At 55.2% G+C, this 18,216-nt stretch overlaps 1 protein-coding gene across 1 annotated transcript in view; it reads left to right on the top strand.

The window, feature by feature from the left end:
• Positions 1 to 18,216, top strand: part of ADAMTS7 (ADAM metallopeptidase with thrombospondin type 1 motif 7) — a 50,738-nt gene that overhangs the window by 8,732 nt on the left and 23,790 nt on the right. Inside the window, exons 5-15 of the mRNA XM_040601699.1 lie at positions 1,079 to 1,162; positions 1,792 to 1,916; positions 2,940 to 3,089; positions 3,824 to 3,967; positions 7,969 to 8,113; positions 8,240 to 8,332; positions 9,277 to 9,422; positions 11,826 to 11,995; positions 12,224 to 12,357; positions 14,346 to 14,466; positions 15,070 to 15,314. Coding sequence (XP_040457633.1) covers positions 1,079 to 1,162; positions 1,792 to 1,916; positions 2,940 to 3,089; positions 3,824 to 3,967; positions 7,969 to 8,113; positions 8,240 to 8,332; positions 9,277 to 9,422; positions 11,826 to 11,995; positions 12,224 to 12,357; positions 14,346 to 14,466; positions 15,070 to 15,314 — 1,557 coding nt within the window. The remainder of the gene's footprint in view (positions 1 to 1,078; positions 1,163 to 1,791; positions 1,917 to 2,939; positions 3,090 to 3,823; positions 3,968 to 7,968; positions 8,114 to 8,239; positions 8,333 to 9,276; positions 9,423 to 11,825; positions 11,996 to 12,223; positions 12,358 to 14,345; positions 14,467 to 15,069; positions 15,315 to 18,216) is intronic.

The following is an 18,216-nucleotide window of genomic DNA, read 5'->3' as shown; positions in this document are numbered from 1 at the left end:
CACCCACGGGAGGATGGGTCGGTGTCAGCAGCCCTGAGGCCAAAATCTCCGTGCAGGCGGGAGCAGCTCAGCCCGCAGTGGTTTCACCTTCCCCATGGGGCTCAAGGGCTGTTCCCTCATCCTTCCCTCCATGGGGATGGATAACTTGGCCTCCCAGGGAGATCTCCCAAGGCAGAGGTGCTCCAGGGATGGGAGGTGGTGGGTGCTGCCCACGGTTGTGCCACCACAGCTCTCCCCAGGCAGGCATGTGGGTAGCTTGGGCATGGGGATGCAGCTGAAGCTGGAACCACCCTGAAGCTTGCCCGAGGGCCACCCACCACCCTCTGCGTGATAAGGAAACCTCCTTGCAGGAGGAGAGACCTGCAGGGACGTGGGAGATTTGGCTCAGACTCCCTCGAACTCAGGGCTGGCCGTGCCTGCCGATGGAGCATCCCAGGGCAGCTGCCGATGGAGCCAGTGCCGGCACTAGCCTGGTTAGCAGGAGGGACGTGGATGACTTTCCTGCGAAGGTGCCACTGAGGACAGTTAAGAGAAGATTGTGGTGGGCTCCATTGGGAATCTGGCCAGGGTGGGTGGATGCTGGTGCCGTAAGGGCATGAGTTGGCTCAGTCTGTTGACTCTTGGGCTGCCAGGGTAGCACCTATTTGCATTTCAGAGGAGGGCTTTGGCTGACGGCCAGAAGAAGGTGGGTTTGGGCAGAGGAGCTCAGGGTAACATCCTTGGGGTTCTGGGAGTCGGTGAAGACACCCGGAGAGCTCAGGTTTCCTTTTGAGGTGTTAAACATCTATTAGGAGTGAAAGCAGAGGTGTTCCCCGGGGCGTTTCTGGTTGAGTTTTAATGTGCTACACAGATTATATCAACTTTAAGTGGATGTCATCACACTCTGAACGCTTTAGTCCAGGTCTGCGTCCGATCTTGTCTTTCATTTGGGGGAATTCCCCGAGATGTTGTCAACAACCTTCAGTAGCTTCCCCTCGAGCTTGTGTTCCCCTGCAGATGTACTTACTAGCAGCAGCATTGCAGGGCAAGGGTTTTTTTTTGGGGGGTGCTTTATTTCTTTGGCTTGTGCCTGTTGCAGGTGGCGGGACTGTTCCACCACGCCAGCATTGGGAACCCCATCAACATTGCGATAGTGCGACTCATCCTGCTGGAGGATGAAGAGGTAAAAAGAAAACAGGGTGACTCACGCGCCGTCCTGGCAGCCAGGCTGGGGCGCACGGGGAGCTGCCCTTGGAAGCCCGTAAGCTTTCTCTGTGCTGCCTTTTTGGCCCAGATGAAGCTGTGTAAGATAAACGCGGGCGCCTGTGCCTTGCTGCCTTGACTTCTGCATGGGCTACAGCCCTGGTAAAGTCCAGGGAATGGTGTGGTCAGAGGAGCTGCGGGGTCCGATTCTTGTAATAATTTATGATAACGCAGCATCAGCACTGGTAGCTGGGACTTGTTTGTGCTCCCAGCTGCAGCGGTGGCTCGCAGGGAGCCTGACGCCGCTCAGACGGGCTCCCCAGCTGCATCCTTCGCCATCAGCCAGGATGGGATATTCGCCCACAGTGTTTCTTAACCCCCATTACCAGATGATTTAATGTTTTGGTTGACTCATAGATGAAAAGAAAGCAGAAAAGGGCTGTAGTCCCGCCCAGCCTACAACCTATAAATACGGAGTAATTCCGTCTGGATGGCAGTTACTCCCGATTCCATTCTGATGTGTCTGAGATCAGACCCTTCCCCCCCGCATCCCAAAAACCCGACAGATCCAGCAGCAATATGACTGCAGACTTTTAATTATGTTGGCAGGAGGATCTGAAAATCTCCCACCACGCAGACAACACCTTGAGAAGCTTTTGCAAGTGGCAGAAGAGCATCAACGTTAAAGGAGATTCCCATCCCCTGCATCATGATGTCGCAGTCCTGCTCACAAGGTATCGTGCCCATGAGCTGATTTTATGCTGTAGGTGCTACGCTGGCAGCTAGAAACAAGCCTGCCCGCTGCAGGCAGATGGACAGCCAGGGGAGCATCTCAGTAGGAGTGGTTGAAATCTCACTCTTATGCCCGAGCCCTGCCTGGACCCCTATGCATAGGGTATGTAACATGAAATCTGAAGATAACCTGGTCCCAATGGCTGGAACTGGTCTCAAATCTCAGGTTTAAACCTGGAGACAGCTGCCGGTTGACTAGCAGCTAAGGTTTCCAAACCAGGTTTTCATCATGGCTCTATTGCCAAGCCCCAGAATGTCTGGATCCTCCCAGGGGATGTACGCAGGGATTAACCCTCCTTTTTCCCTTGGAGGCTAATGCTGGGATTGGCAGAGGAGCCTCTGAGAAAGCCCCTGACCTCCCATGAAGCTCACAGGAACTCATGCCTCTGGCCAAGTTTATATACCTTGCAGTCAAAACGTAGTTTGATGGTGTCAAGCTGCAGTGCCTTGGCTGTTGGCAGTATCGTGGTGGTTTGTGTGATGATTCACAACCCACAACAGTTTTATCTCCTTTAGGAAGTTTGCTTTGTAGCAGGAACAAGGCACTTCAGGTTGTGTATTTCAAAGGAGTTGCTCCTCCTGGGTGGCTGGAGCTCCTCTGCCCTGGACCACAGCACCCCTGAGATGTGCTTCCCCCAGCAATGTAGTAATTGCTTAATTATTCCCAGCATCAGCTTTATTTATACAATGGAATAAGCATAGCCAAGCTGGCTAGCAGTTCCCATTAATCAGGTTTAATAACGAGCCGGGGCTACTGGGAGAGTAAAGAGGAAAGGAAAGGTCATAAATCTTTCCATTGTGGAAAGATGTTGGATGTCTCCATTCTCACTTCTGTTTGGCCAGTGTCCCTGTGTCTTCCTCTGTGGGCTGGGACATGTCCTGTGCTCCTTCTCGTGGTGGATCCTGCCGCTTTCAAACCGCCTCTTTGCTCTGTGTCTGTGTGTTCGTTGTCTCCATCGCCCAAGGAAGGACATCTGTGCAGCGATGAACAGACCCTGCGAGACCCTGGGTCTGTCCCACGTGGCAGGGATGTGCCAGCCCCACAGGAGCTGCAACATCAACGAGGACACGGGACTGCCCCTGGCCTTCACCGTGGCCCACGAGCTCGGACACAGGTACCACCGGCTTCCTCCTCCTCTCCTCTGACCTCTGTCCTCTGCGCTGCTCAGTCAGGGCTTGACAAAGCGCGGGTGGAAGTTGGGAGAAGATTGCCAAGCGGTTCCTCGCTGGTGCAAACCGTCCTCTGTACCTGCGAGAACTTACCCTGGGAATTCCATTTGAGAGTTAAGCTTTGGGTTGCCCCAGGTTTAAGGAAAATCATGTAACCCAAGGCAACCTGGACAAATTGCAATTGTGTATTACCCCATGTTGCTGATGCTGAAAGTTTTGGAGAAGAGGGTTGCCCATTAAGAAGTTTTAAAATAGAATTTGTGTCTAGAATCAGCAATTTTGCTTGCCCTGATTTCAATTGAATTTTGACAAGATCATTTGAACATTATAGTTCATAGTAGAACTATGGTTCTATTATGGTTGCATGGTAAAAACATGTACCCAGGTAGCTTAATTCACTTGATCTTGGTCAGTATCCTCATTACTTTTTTCTTGGCTGATTTTTCAGTAAGAAAGCTGAAATAAAAGCATGGGACAAAGTTCAGGGCGATGTCCCTGGTATCACTTAAGTGTCCCACACAGCCAGGTCCCCCGGTCCTGTTAATGACTGAGTCCACGTGGAGCTGGGATGCTCTGCGATGTCTGGCGTCGCGTGTCATTGTGCTGGAAAGCAGAGAGGCTGCGCGGTTGTAGCGGCGTGCGGCTCACCTCTCCTTTGTGGGACTGTGCTCTTACACAGTTTTGGGATTCAGCATGATGGAAGCAGCAATGACTGTGAGCCAGTTGGGAAAAGACCTTTCATCATGTCTCCACAGCTCCTGTATGACACGTCCCCACTCACCTGGTCCCGCTGCAGCCGGGAGTACATCACACGATTCCTTGAGTAAGTCCTGCCTTCCTCTTCTTCCTCACTCGTGGGGTGCTGGGGTGGCTCAGGGCTTGGGTCTGCAGCCGATTTCGCTCAGTAGTCAGCCCCAGGGCACATGGGGATGCTTTTACCCCACCTGGTTGCTTTGGTCCATGCTGTGAAGGATGGAGGCTTGAACAGAGAAGCAGCACGAGCGTTTGGCACAGGGATGGTGGCTTGAACAAACAAAGCCAGAGTGGTTTTCTTCGATGCTCTGTGCAGTTTTCTTTGGTGCTCTGCACGGGGCAGATGATGTTTGCCTGTAGGCAGGAGGATGAAACCGAGCCAAATTCTTCTGTGCATCTGTTTATTTTTAGCACCCCACGGCTGATTTTTCAGCCTGTTGTTATTAAGTTCCTAGGAACATGGCCCAGAGATTTACATTTGTCAGCCAGTGGCTTGCACTGGGGAAACATTTTCCTTCCTTGCTACAGGAAAGTTAGAAAACAGTGAGAGCATCGGCAAGAAACAGCAATGGGGATTGCTGGGCGAGGGATCGGCATTTCCATGGCAGGGAGACTGAGCTCCCATTTCTACATCCCAGCCTGGGATGTGGGCTTGGCCCCCATGCAGGATGAATTATTGTTGATTTACGGCTTTCGGTGGAATGGAGCGCACTCGTATCTGCAGCGTTCTTGGCCCTCTGCTTTTAACCTTCACTTTTGGATTAAGAATTTCCTGCTTGCCATGACCTTGGGCTGCTATGTGATGGGGAAGAAAAAGAGCAGCTGGATGCTTCTCTGGTTGGGTTTTGGTCTTGCTGCTCCCCCTAGAAGGGGCAGCTCTTCCTTAAGAGCAGAGCAGAGCCCGGCAGGCGTCTTTCACCAGCTGCGACATGGCCCAAGCGAGGGAGAGGTCCCTTGCCAGCACAGACATGAGTGTGTTATAATGCGGTGCTGGCAGGAGAACGGGAAGAAGTGAGCCAGAAAAGGAGACCCTGCTGACCTGGGGTTGCTGGGTGTGCTTGGAACAAACTTCACGTTTTGGGGGGGGGGAAAAGCAGCCCTCTCAGACATTGATTATTATCTTAGGAAAGATTGTTATTTTACAAGCGCTGCCAAACGTTTAAGCATCTGAAAATAACTCCTGTCATCAACAGCGGCACGGCCCCGGTGCTGTGGGTGAGGCCCTGGGTGCAGCCGCGGCTGGGTGACCCTCTTGGCAAGGCTGTGGGTTGGGGTCCACTCGGACACACCGTGGCAATGGAAGAAGACATCACCTCCCTGCTGTGGCCGCTGTGTCCCCCCAGGAACAAGCATCCCTCGTTCAGGCTGATGGGGGAGGCTGGCACAGGGTGGGTAGTGATGCTCCTTGAGGCAGAGGGACCACTCTGGACCTGGGCATCCCGTCAGCCCTGGGTTGTGGCAGCACTCCCCAGATGAGCCCTCCCTGGCATCCCGTGATTTTCTCCCTCGAATCCTCAGAGGAGTCAGAAGGTGCTGTAAGGCTTTTTGCTCTCCACCCCTCACTGTGACGTGACCTCTTCCCCAGCCCGGCTGGTGGAATGCCCTTGAAAGATGGGCTCTGGTATCTCACGGATGCCCTGCCTGCACCGCCAGCGTGCAGCACGGAGCAGCCTCCCTTCGTCTCAGCAGCCTTGGCACAGCTGCAGGTTGTCTGTCTCCCTTCGGTCTTTTCTCTAGGTCAGACAACCAGTTTTTCAGCTTCTTTGCTGGAGGTCTTTTTCCATCATCCTCCCGTGGGCTCCTTCCAGCTGATTCCCTGCTTTCCCAGAGCCTGGGGAGGGCTGGTCTTCCCCTGCCTTTGCCGCCCTGCTCCACCAGCAGCACGCAGCCCTGCCTGCTGCATCGCTGCTCTGCCACTTCTGCCAGATCCCCTCGCTGCGCAGCTGGTTCTTCCCAAGCTCCAATCCTCGCCTTTGTTTTTATTGAATTCTATCCTGGGTTTTTGGACCCTTCCTCCAGTTCTCCAAGAGCTTTTGGAATTTTAATCCTGCTCTCAAACGTATCTGCAGATCCTCCCAGCCTGCTCACATATGGGGATTTAATCATCATACCATCTACTCCATCATCCGGCTTGTTAATGAGCAGACTGAAACAGGCAGACGCGGCACAGACCCCTGTGCATTTTTATGGCAGAGTGTGGTTTATTGCATATCGCTGCAAAGCCAAAGGGAAACTTACCCAATTTTTGCTGGCTCAGTAATGTGTTTTGGCCGAGTTGAAGAGACCAGTAGAACGATTGTAAAATATTTAATGAAGAAATAGATTGTGAACCCAGCACTGGAAAGCTGACAGCAAATCTAAATCACTCCCCGTAGTGGGATGGAGACCTCTCATAAACTGGGGCAAGACAGAAAGTGCCACAAGCGTAGCAGAGGGCAAGGAGAGGGTTGGGGGTGGTTTTGGGGTGATGTGCGGGGACCCATGTGCTGGTACTCAAACAGACAGTTGGTGAACTAGTCCAAAGGAGCACAGGTATCATGCATGTAGCTCATGCAGTAGCCCGGTGCTTAAGCCTGGACTTTCCCCAGTAAATATATCATTCTTTCCATTTTTAAAGAACTTCCTTTGAAGCGTTTTCCACCTAGCAGGTAAAGAAAAAAAAAAAAAAAAAAGAGCTGCAGTGCCTCTGTATGCCTGGAGCAGGCTGCACCGCGATCCTGCGACCAGCTGCCTTCATCGCAGCTCAGCCCTGCAGCGCCCGCAGCGATCCTTCCCTCCCCGCCGGGCTGGGAGAGGCAGGATGCTCCCGCTGTTGTGAACTTGGGAGCAGAGACTTTAGAGCCCCTGGGCTGCTGAAAGCAACCTGTTTACTGATTTTTCCAACAGGGAAGCTGCTTGTAAAAACATACGGTATTTTAAGGGGTTGTCTCCAGCCAAGCGAGCTGTTTGCAGGTGTCCAGTGTGAACCTCACTGGGGTGGGATGGGAAAGGGAGGAGGAGATGCCACATCTGCTGGTCATCGCCCTGTGGCACTTCCAGTACCCCAAAGCAGGAGCTCTCCCGTGCTGCTGGCCCTTGTTTCTCTGTTGCTGGTTTGGGTTAAAAAGGAATCTTGTTTCAAGTTAATTTAGACCTGTTCCCAATCACAACAAGCCAAAGTAATCTAATCTGCTGAGAAACCCTCGCCAGAGACTGCCTTGCTGGAAACAAGTTTGTTTAAATCAACACTGAAAGCTAAACTAGTGACAATTTCTTGTGTGTTTGTGAAATACCGTAGCAAAGGCACTCGGAGCAGAGAGAGGCAGCCAGGATCGTCCCTTGCGGCTCCCGCAGCCTGGCTGCTTGCCACCGGCTGCCTTGATAGCTCAGTTTTAATATCTCTTTTTCTAAAGACAGCCTGTCCAGCACAATTTGAGCACTGTTTGTAGCGGCAAGTAGGAGGGTGAGTGCGTTTTGCCGCTGACAATCTACTTTATTTCTCTTAGTTGGCACACGGGTTGCGGTGTCCGCAGGGATGTTTCTGGGGTCAGCGTGATGTACGAGCACAGGGACAGCATCTGTTTCTCAGCAATGAGATGTTTGTTTGATGAAACCCTTCGCCTTGAATGGCAAAAGCGGGGTCCCAGCTGAGGTCTGAGCTGACGACTTGTTCACAAAGCACAAATCCAGGGGATTATTCCCAGGGAAAATGATATTTCTGGCTTTCTGTCAGGGGGAGAGGGGCATCCCAGACGCGAAAGGGGGAGTGTGCAAGGCACCGACCCAGCAGCTGCACAGAGAAGCTGGTGCTGCCTTTGCCTCCCCATAACCTGCCATGCCCAGGGGCCGTGGGGTGATCGCTGCAGGAGTGAGCACCCACCCTGAAAAGCAGGTACCCACACGTGCCCCTCTGCATGCTGGAGCGGCTCCAGGGCTGATTGGAGAGCCAGGGTCATATCAGCTAGAAACGCTAATTACCTCTCATAGTGAGTGTGCATTACTGAGATGCTCAGCTCCTCCATTAGCAGCTGCCGGAGCGTTGTATGGGTGTGCCAGGCTGGTGGTGATGCTGCTCTGACCTTTGTCTTTCAGCCGGGGCTGGGGGCTGTGCCTGGATGACCCCCCTGCCCGGGAGGTGCTGGACTACCCCCTGGTGCCCCCGGGCGTCCTCTACGACGTGAGCCACCAGTGCCGGCTGCAGTACGGTGCCTACTCCACCTTCTGCGACGACATGGATGTAAGCCAGGGTCCTCCCTGACGTAACATGGGCTTGCGTGGCTTGGAGGGGCTCCCTGCGGGTGGGGGGCTTTGCATGGGTCGGCCAGTGCACTAACTGTGTCCTGTGCAACCATGTTTTCTGCAGAGCGTCTGCAACACACTGTGGTGCACGGTGGGGAACACGTGCCACTCCAAGCTGGACGCTGCCGTTGACGGTACAGCATGTGGGGAGAACAAGGTAAGGGGGGGCAGTCCCCTCTGCGGCTGCAGAGGCTCCTTGTTCTGCACACTGGAATTTCACAGGCTCCAGCCCACCAGGGCAGGCTCCTCTCGCTGCCCTTGCTCTGCCCAAAAACCTGCAGGTGCCAGGGAGGGACTGACTCCAGCCAAGCTGAAAACGCCTTCAGAAGGTGAAACCTGCCGTTAATTACCGTGGCAGAAGGGTGCAGGGCTTCTGCTGCTCTCCGTCTGCTGCAGTGGTGGGTGCTGGTCTCTGGGTCCTGCCCCCCCGCAGGGCAGGCACCTCTCCCCACTCTGGGGTCCGGGGGGGTCCAGCAGCGCTGCGGCAGCTCGGTGGGTGCTGTGCTGGGCGTGGGGTGCGGAGGGGACCAGCTGTCTGCAGCCAGCTCTGGTCGCCCTTGCATGGGTGACGCTGGCTCCTGTCCTGCGGCAGTCCTGGGACAGAGCTGTTGTGCATCGCTTTTCCAGGACAGGGTTTTCCTGCCCAAGTTAACCATCAGTGTCTCTGCTTGTTAGGTTCAGTGTCCCCTCCTGGAGAGCTGGCCCCAGAGCGCCAGGGGTGACCCTGGGCTTAGCCACTGCCCCCTGCGAAACCTCCTGCTGTGCCCTTGTCCGCGGCTGTGCCCGGCTGGCTCTTCCCGCTGCGCTCGGATTGGGCTATGAATCCCCTTGCTGAGGGGTCTTGGTGGAGGTTTGGATGCATTGCCTGAGACAAATCCTCAAACAGCCCAACATCTCTGAATTTCCTATTGCTTAGAGGTGTGCCGGGCTCTGGCAGAGCCCCGCTGACCCCCGACACCTCCGTGTGAGCAAAGTGTGGATTTCCACGGGGCAGTGTGGGTGCTGGGTTTCAGTACTCCCCGCAGCCGGGCTCTCAGACTCAACGTCCATTACTGCATCCTTAAACCTTGTTTTCTCTTCGTCTGGCCCATCCCTTTGCAGTGGTGCTTCAATGGCGAGTGCGTGCCCGTGGGTTACCGTCCCGACGCGATCGACGGCGGCTGGGGCTCCTGGAGCTCGTGGGCTGCCTGCTCCCGCAGCTGCGGCGCGGGCGTGCAGAGCGCCGAGAGGCAGTGCAGCAACCCCACGTAAGCCAGCCCTCGCTCCCCCGGGGCTCCCCCAGCCCCTCCACACGACCCCATTTAAGAGATGAGCCCAACGATTCCTTGTCACCCCATAAAGCTGGGGACCGGCGTCTGGCCAGTGTGGTCCTGCACCTGTCTGCATCGCACGGCAAACCGCGCCGTTAGGCAGTTACCGGTCCCAACAATGTGCTTTTGAAACACTTGGGATTCATTTCACGGGGTTATCCAGCCGGCTGGGCGGTGGAAGCTTCTGGAGGGGCTGAGTTTGCTGTGTCTCCTTCCACATATAAGTTGCTCCCACTCCGTGCAGGCAGAGGGACGTTGCCATGTGACTCGAAACAAAGAGCAAGGACTCCGCGCTTGTAGGTTTAAAACATATCCAGTGTCTTTTAATGACAGAAAAGAAAAACAGGCATTCTTTGAGCCTGACTCAGAGTCATTTTGAAAAATTCTGCTGCTGTTTATTACCCCATTGCCCATGAGTGATTTTTGACCTGTGCCCAGCCGCGGCAGCCAGCACTGCCTCTCTCCTGGAAGCATCTGGGCACTGATGGAGGCGCAGCCTTGTCCATCCCATGGTTTCTTGGGCTGACCCACCTGCTCCCTGGATGACCCCTTGGTCACCAAATCGCTGTCGCGTTGTATTCAGCCAAAGCCCCCGGCTTGCCCAGGTGTCAGAGTGCCCTGGGAGGGGAGAGAAAAGGGCTTTGTGAGCAATGTCCCAGTGGCAGTCGCTTTTCAATGGCCTGAGGAGCTCTGAAAGCCACAGGAACAGACGCTCTAATGAGCCCAGATGTGCTTTCTGCCCAGTTTCTTCCACGGACGTGTTGCTTTTAGCACGTGCTATTGAGCTGTTTAAAGAAGTGCTGTGTAATCTCAGTCCCAGGTCAAGAGCTGGATTTGTGTTTGACATGAGTTTTGTGGCAGAAGTGCAGTTGTAGTTTATGGAGTGTTTTAAACACAGCTGCGGGTGGGCAGGAGAGCAAACACTGGAAAAGCAGCAGAATTTCGCTGGGCAGTTGTTTGCTTTGGCCACTGTAGGTAAATCTTCAGCGTTGCCTTTTGGATGGAGTGAACAAATGTGTGTGCTGGGCAGTCCTCCTCCCGCAGGCATTTCCTCAGGGCAGGGTACATAAACACAACCCTAAAATAATAATTAACTTTATTCTCTTCAGCAAAGTGTGCCCAAACTTAGATGATCAGGGGAAAAGTAATTTTCATGAGATCATGGGGCCATGGGCCATGGAGAGTGCTGTGACCAAAGGAAAAAGCATCAGGAGACAGTGGCAGTATTTTGAGAGTCTGTTGGCATCTGAGAAAAAAATATTGTTGCTTTTAAAGTCCCTCTTGCTTTAAAAAGCCCAGTGGCAGCTTTGCCATCCCCTTGGGCAGTAGAGGAGCAGAGCGGGAAGCGCATCCCGGGCAGGATGGAAGCAGCTCCTCCAGAGCAGCCACAGAATGGGCACCTGGCTGACCTGCCTTTTGGGAGCGCTGGCATCTCATCAGCCGCGGTACCCAGGATGGTGGAGGAGATGTTTTACCTCCTGGGGAGGGGTGCCCGGCTGCAGCTGCAGGAGGTGAGGGGGCTTCAGACATGACCACTTGCCAGGGACACGTAACTTTAATAATTGCTTTTATAGCATCGTACACTAGACCTATAAAATTGGCCATATTTCCAACGTTAAGGAGCGGCTGTCAGGAGGGGCAAGACCCAAGATGTAGCTGGTTCAGCTTGAGAGCCATCGGGAAAAGCTGCCTTTGGCTCACGGTCTCACCGTGCATCGTCCCGTAGCGCAGCACGGCAGCAGCAGGGAGTTGGTCCAAGAGGGACTCTGAGAAGAAGGACGTGGGCCGTGGTTTCCATGGATTTCAAAAGCTTGCTCAGTGGAGCATGGATCATGCTGGAATGGGTGTCGGATTCGTAGCCTTACACGGTTCCTTACACGAACATCGCAGCAGAGCGACCTGTGGGTTGTAACTGGGAGAGCTCCCGGTGGCCCAGGTGGATTCATGCTGAGATCAAACCTCAGCAGCAGGTACAAACGCACCCTCCTGTAGCTGTGAGTGGAAGGGGAGCTTCCCCTTGTGTGTGGTGGGTCTCTGTTAGGTAGGACAGGGATAACGGTTTTAAACTGAAAGAGGATGGGTTTAGATGAGGTATCAGGAGGAAATCCTTCCCCGTGAGGGTGGCACGGCGCTGGCACAGGCTGCCCGGAGAGGCTGTGGGTGCCCCATCCCTGGCAGTGCCCAGGGCCAGGCTGGATGGGGCTGGGGGCAGCCTGGGCTGGGGGGGGGGTGTCCCTGCCCCTGGCACAGGTGGGACTCTACGTGATCTTTAAGGTCCCTTCCAACCCAAACCCTTCTGTGATCCTTTGATTTTCTTTTTCCCCTCCCATGTACGGACAGGCCGAAGTACGGGGGCAGGTACTGCCTGGGGGAGCGGAAGCGGTTCCGGATTTGCAACGTCAGGCTGTGTCCCCCCGACAAGCCCTCCTTCCGCCAGGTCCAGTGCAGCCAGTTCAACCCCATGCTCTACAAAGGGAAACTCTACAAGTGGACGCCGGTGCCCAACAACAGTGAGTCGAGGGCAAAGCCCGCTGCTGGGCTTCTGCCTGCAGCCCCAATGGAAAACCTGAAACAGAGTCTTGCTAACGGCTTGATTTTGCTGTTCATCTCTTCATATTCGCCTGGCAGTGTGTTTATGCCGTATTTTAAAACTATGGCTGGGCTTGCAGGGTTAATTTATGTTTTTGGAGGTGGCCCCAGGCTGCTTGGGTTTAGTTTCTGCCTGTTGGGTTCCCCAGTTAACCCCTGCGAGCTGCACTGCCGGCCAGAGGATGAATACTTTGCAGAAAAGCTGCGGGATGCCGTCATCGACGGGACACCGTGCTACGAGATGAACGCCAGTCGCGACATGTGCATCAACGGCATCTGCAAGGTGGGTCCTGTGCCGGGTACCGCTGGGGAGGGAGCCCAAGGACCCCCGGGCTCAGGGAAACGCAGGCGGGTGCCGTGACCCGTCCCTTAGGCGAACACTGTCCCCTCTCTCGCATGCACCGATGGGCTGAGCTTGCTTGTTTTGTCATTCACTGCTTGGAAGCTTTCCACATTTCCACGAGGTGTGTGGTGCAGACGTATCTCAGCCTCTGTGCTGGCCTCACAGAGCACCACCAAGGCCAGGCTGGATGGGGCTGGGAGCAACCTGGGCTGGTGGAACGTGTCCCTGCCCATGGCAGGGGGTTGGAACGAGATTGTCTTTAAGGTCCCTTCGAACCCAGACCACTCTGTTGTTCTATGAAACCCAAGAAAACAGAGGAAGAGAAGTTTCGCTTGCAAATAAGGTTGGGGATATGAAAGGGTGCATGGAGAGGGTGCCCAGTCCTGCACCCCGAGTGCATCCAGTGCTGGCAGCTGGGCTCTGACCTGCAGCAATGGAGATGGCTCCCCTGGCTTGGCAGCCTCTCCCAGCACTGGGATTTGTCCTTCTGGGACATTATTTTTCTTTCTTGGAAGCTCCCTACAAACGTGTTGCAACATGCAGCGGCGTTGCTCCAGCTGCTGGCTGGGGCAGCGTGGGAGGCACGGGAATCTGGTGGAGGTGGCGCAGGCAGCGCTGTGAATCATCTGGGAGGTGCTGGGGAGGCTTCGCTGAGCTTTGCCCTGTGTCCTCCAGCTGCCTTTGGTGGCAGCGAGACGGTCCCTTCATTCGCACCTTCCTTTTCCCTAGGGAAGCGGTCCCGAGGTTTAGGATAGAATAAAGCACACGTGCAGGACGTTGGATTTCTGTTGAATTAGGGAATGGGTAGGGGTCTGAGCTGTGTGTGGTCTGCAGGGCAGATTCCCACCACGGGATGTACCAAAGCCACGCTGCTGCCGAGCTCAAGGCCGCCTGTCACCAGGGGCTCGCACGGGCGGGAGGGGGCATGGCCGCGTCTGCCACCGTGTTGGATAGAGAGGCTCTCTGAAAGGCTTGTTGGAAAAACAGTTTTTTTGGAAAGCAGGCTTTTTGGACAGCACAAAAAACAGCAGAAAAGAGGGAAAATAATCAGTCAGCTGGTTTCCTTGCAGCCTCTTATGTAAAAACCATTTGCGGAAACTTCTGTGCTGCCAGCAGCAGCGGGCAGGGGCTCGGCAGCAGCAGAGGTTCTGGGAAGGTCCCGTTTCCTCCTGTAACAGCCTGTAGGTTATTTCAGAGGCTGCGGCACACCAGTGCATGGGCTGGAGGGAGCGCAGGGGTTGGTATTTTTACTTGGCCCATAGAACAAGGTGCGAGCCAGCAGCTCGTGGCAGATGATGGCACGTTTAGCCAGAGCTCGCTGCATACAGAATCCGCATCACCTCTGCGCTTGCTGCTGGCTGTGACACCAGAGTCAAACCCGGCTCGCTACAGACGCTCGCAGCTGGCACAGCCCCCAGCGGGACCCTCTGGGGGCTTGGCTGTGTGTTTATGGTGCAAAATCACAGGGAGGCTCTGGCTCTGCGTAGGTCAAGCAGTTTGGCACAAGATGTAAAGGGTTTCAGCAGAATATAAAAAAAGGTTTTGGGGAAGTGTTTTGAAACAGAACTAGCAGGACCAAGGACTGAGGGGTTTACCCAGCTTGGTTTGGAACATAATGCGTGCTGACAGGCTCTGCTGCCTGGGGACTTGGGTAGAAAAAGGAGAAAACGAGATGTGGGTTGTGATCCTCGCTGCATATGAGCAGGGCAGCAGGACCGTGAGGCTGTTAGAGAAACCCCTGCTGCAGCCGATGTGGCTGTATCGCTGCCCATCCTCCAAAAAGCCTCCAGCTGGCCCCTCTCTCCCACCCAACAGTCCTTATTTCCCACCATTTAGGACCAAGGCTGGTCCTCCTCTCCCTTGTTCCTCCCACGGCCAGTGGTGCGGGGCGAGGCGGGGGCCGCGCGGCTGACGGGGCTGCCTTGCAGAACGTGGGCTGTGACTATGAGATCGACTCCAACGCGGTGGAGGACCGGTGCGGGGTCTGCCACGGGGACGGCTCCACCTGCCACACCGTCAAGAAGACCTTCGAGGACAGCGAAGGGCTGGGTAAGGGCGCTCTGCTCCCAAAACATCAGGTGCCTGTTCCACAGGAGCTGGGCTCGCTGCTGCTGCTTGCTTGCTTGCAGGATGGTTTTTAATCCCGACTCGTTGATTTTGATGGGATGAGACCCAAGAGGCAGCATGGGGAGATGTCACGTTGGCATCACACTCCTTGCTGCCTGGGAGAAAAATATCCCATTACTGTTCTTTGTGTCTAAAGGCCTGAAAACTAATCCACGGATGCTGGGGCCAGTTTGGAGAGGTTTAAGGAGATTTTGTGTGTTGACAAGGACATGTTGAAAGTGTGGCAAATGCCTTGCCAGCACCCACGCAGGATATATCTCCCTCTGTGACAGGCTCTCCTGGCAGGGAATGCAGCTGGGCTCAGTGCAAGGCGGGATTTGGTGCAGACCAGTGCCTTACAGGGATGTAAGGATTGGCATGATGCTAGCACCCACCCAAGGGACGCTAGCACCCACCCAAGGGACGCTAGCACCCACCCAAGGGACACTAGCACCCACCTAAGGGACACTAGCTCCCATCCAAGGGCACAGATATCTCTGTCACATCTTTGACTCCCCCAAGACAAACACTTGGTTCCATTCCCAGGTTACGTTGATATTGGGATTATTCCTGTGGGAGCCCGGGAGATCCGGATTGAAGAAGTTGCAGAAGCTGGGAATTTTCTGGCGCTGCGGAGCGAGGACCCGGAGAAGTATTTCCTGAACGGCGGCTGGACCATCCAGTGGAATGGGGACTACAGGGTGGCAGGGACCACCTTCACCTACAAGAGGACAGGGAACTGGGAGAACCTCACCTCCCCAGGACCCACCGTGGAGCCTGTGTGGATCCAGGTCCGTGGTGGTCGGGGTGCACGGTGGGGAGGCTGGGGGGGACAGAGCCACTGGATCTCCTCACCGAGTGTGTTTCTGACGCGGGGAGAAGCTGGGCGAGCACTGCCGGCCCGGAGAGTGTTTCCAGCCCACGCCACTTCCAGCTGAGCCTCGTCCCCTTTGCAGCATTCCTGAAAATATTTACACAGGAGAGAGGGAGCATGAGGAGAAAGAGCCCGTTTCCGGAGCCCTTTCCCATATCTTATCAAGAGCAGGGGAAGAGCCCGCGGTGCTTTTGGCAGGGCTGGAGCTGCTGGTGGAGGCAGTGGGAGCTGGGAGCTGTCGTAGTGCCATGGGTGGTGGCAGAGGGTGGCCCACCAGCACCCCTCGGCAGTGCTGCGCCCTCCTCTGCACCACCTGGCACCGTGGCAAGGAGCTTGGCCCGGGGATTTGTGCTCCATGGTCCAAACCGGGTGATGCTGCCCAGGGTACTGCCCTTCCTCGCAAAAGCCCTTGAGGCAGGAGGTAAAAATCCAGAAGGATAATTTTAACTTGTCTGAAACAACTAGAATTGTCAGTTTTTGCTCTTTTTGCATGTGGGAATTTCCATAAAGCTACATCCCTCCCCAGAATAAGTCACTATTTTTCATCAAAGCCCCGAGGCTTTGAGGAGGCAAGCCCCATCACAGAGTGATGCTGCCTTGTGCTCGCAGGGCAGGGCACCCAGGACCTGCCGCTCTGCACGCCCAGGTCTGGGCACGAGAGGTTACAATTAACCACATAAACCCAAGAAAAAGCAATACGTTAAAACAAGCATCGCAGTAGTGCGTTTCCAGGATGGCAGAGTTGCAAGCAAGAGAGCACCTGCCCAGCTCCTGCTCCCGTCCGGTGCCTCCAGCCTTTGTGCAGAGCAGAGCAGACGCTGGGGGAGCAGATAACAGACTTCAGGGGATATTCATCTCCATGTGAACCTGCTCAGCCAGATGGTCCTTTTACCTCTGGGTCCGCAGGAAAGTCTCTTGTCTTTGCCTCCACGATGGGAGCACACGTTTGCTTCCCTGCAGCTGGGATGCTGCTCACTGTTTCTGAAAGAGAAGTTGCTTCCCCAAGCTTGGGCAGCTGCCCAGGGGCTGCTCCTGCTCCGAGCCCACCTGGTGCATCCTGCAAATGCTTTTAATATGAGCCCAACTTGACCGTTGCTAATCCCCTGCTCTGCTGCAACCGCCACGGCTCTGGGGCTTATCTGGAAATTGCTTTATTTTGCAAACTGACCCCACTCTATTAATTTTCACATTGTATCCATGGAAAAGAGTTGCCTGGGGGATTTACTTTTCAGCACGGCTTTATATTTCAATGAGTTTTGCACAGCTTTGCAGGGGTTGTAACTGTCTCGGGGGGGAGGGGGGGCGGGAAAGGCAGTTTGGTGAGGGGGGTTTGGGGCTGGCCCCTGCCCTGCAGGTCCCTGTTGTGCTGCTGCGCCTGTCCCTGCAGTTCCTTCCCCTGGGAATGGCCATCAGGATGGTCAGGAGTGAGGGATCTGCCAGTTAATGCAAAGCTATTGGCAGCCAACATCCTCGTGCCTGTGAGGCCAAGCTTTCTCCTGCAGAAGCCGGTGGAAATCGTCCCATGGACGGTGGCACAGCTGGCACCAGGCTGGAATTCCTTGCGGTGCAAAGTGTGGTGCTGCAGAGGTGATGTCCCACAGCCCCCCAGGAGCCTCCCCTGCCCCGGCACACGCCGCTCAGCCCGATGCACTCTTCCTGAGCATCAGCCCCTTTGCACAAGCCTGGCCGCGCTGGGCAGCCGAAGCCTTCACCTGCTGCATTTCTTTCAGCAGAGGCTCAGGCTGAAATGTGAGTGGGATGCTGGGCTCGCCTGCCACCCCGTGCTGCTGTTAATGGCAATGCTGGCTTGCTCAGCACCAGCAAATGACTTTCTGGGATTTTGTAACCCAATTAAAAGCTTTTGGCAAAAAAGTTTCAATATTCATGAAGAGGTTTTGGAAAGATGCCCTTGCTCCTGCCAAAGCTCCAAGAACAACAAAGCTTTGGCCATAATGGGAGCGCTTAGGCTAAGAAAAACAAGTTAAACTCCAGCCTTTGCCAAGCGCTGGTGCAGGAGGTGCTTCGGGCAGGATTGTTGACTGCAGGAGCTGCTTTGTGCATGTCAAGAGCAGCAGGAACACCTTGCAAGCGGGGAGCGATTAAGGAAGTTCCTTCAGGCCCATGTTGCCATGAGCCATCGCTGGTGTTTGCTGCCAGTGGCTCCCTCCCGTTTGCCACAGCTGCTGCTTCCACAGCATGAGTGGGGTGTCACTCCAGGGGGATGCTCCCACAGGGATACTGGTGCCATCTGGGGCACGTTGGTGGCAGGTTGGAAGTGCAGACAGGGACCAACACGGGTAGCCAGCATCTCAAGCCAAGACATGCTGCGGTGCTTCCCCAGGGCAGATGCTGAAGTGGCAGAGGTGACATTTGAGTCCTTTTCTGCAGGGCTGGGCTAATGCTGCTGTCCCTTTCCCTTCCTTCTGCCACCATGCCAAAGGACAGGTCCCTGCCACTGATTGTCACCTGAGTGTCCGTCCGTCCGGGCCAGCCACCATCAGCCCAGTGCACAGGGCTGGGAGCTGTCGGAGCCTCCTTCCAGCCGTGACTCCATCCCTTGCTGAAGAGTTTAGGAAGAGTGATGGAGGGAGGCAGATGTTGCTCAGTGTGCTCCTGACCAACGGAGGGTCATTCCTGCCCGCGTGCTGCAGACCCTGGGGCTGGGCTGGGCCCAGCGATGGCACATGCAAAACCTCCTGCCCCAGGTCCAGCTGCAGGGAAGGGGACAGGGAAGGGGACAACTGGCCGTCCTGGGCCCTTCATCATGCTGAACCTTGAGATAGTCCTTGGACGGGATGCATGCAGCAGTGGGACTGAGT

The sequence above is a fragment of the Falco naumanni genome, chromosome 7 (assembly GCF_017639655.2).
Source record: "Falco naumanni isolate bFalNau1 chromosome 7, bFalNau1.pat, whole genome shotgun sequence".
Classification (NCBI taxonomy): Eukaryota; Metazoa; Chordata; class Aves; order Falconiformes; family Falconidae; genus Falco; species Falco naumanni.
Note: the sequence above shows the minus strand (reverse complement) of the source record. Positions and strands in the feature narration are given on the sequence as shown.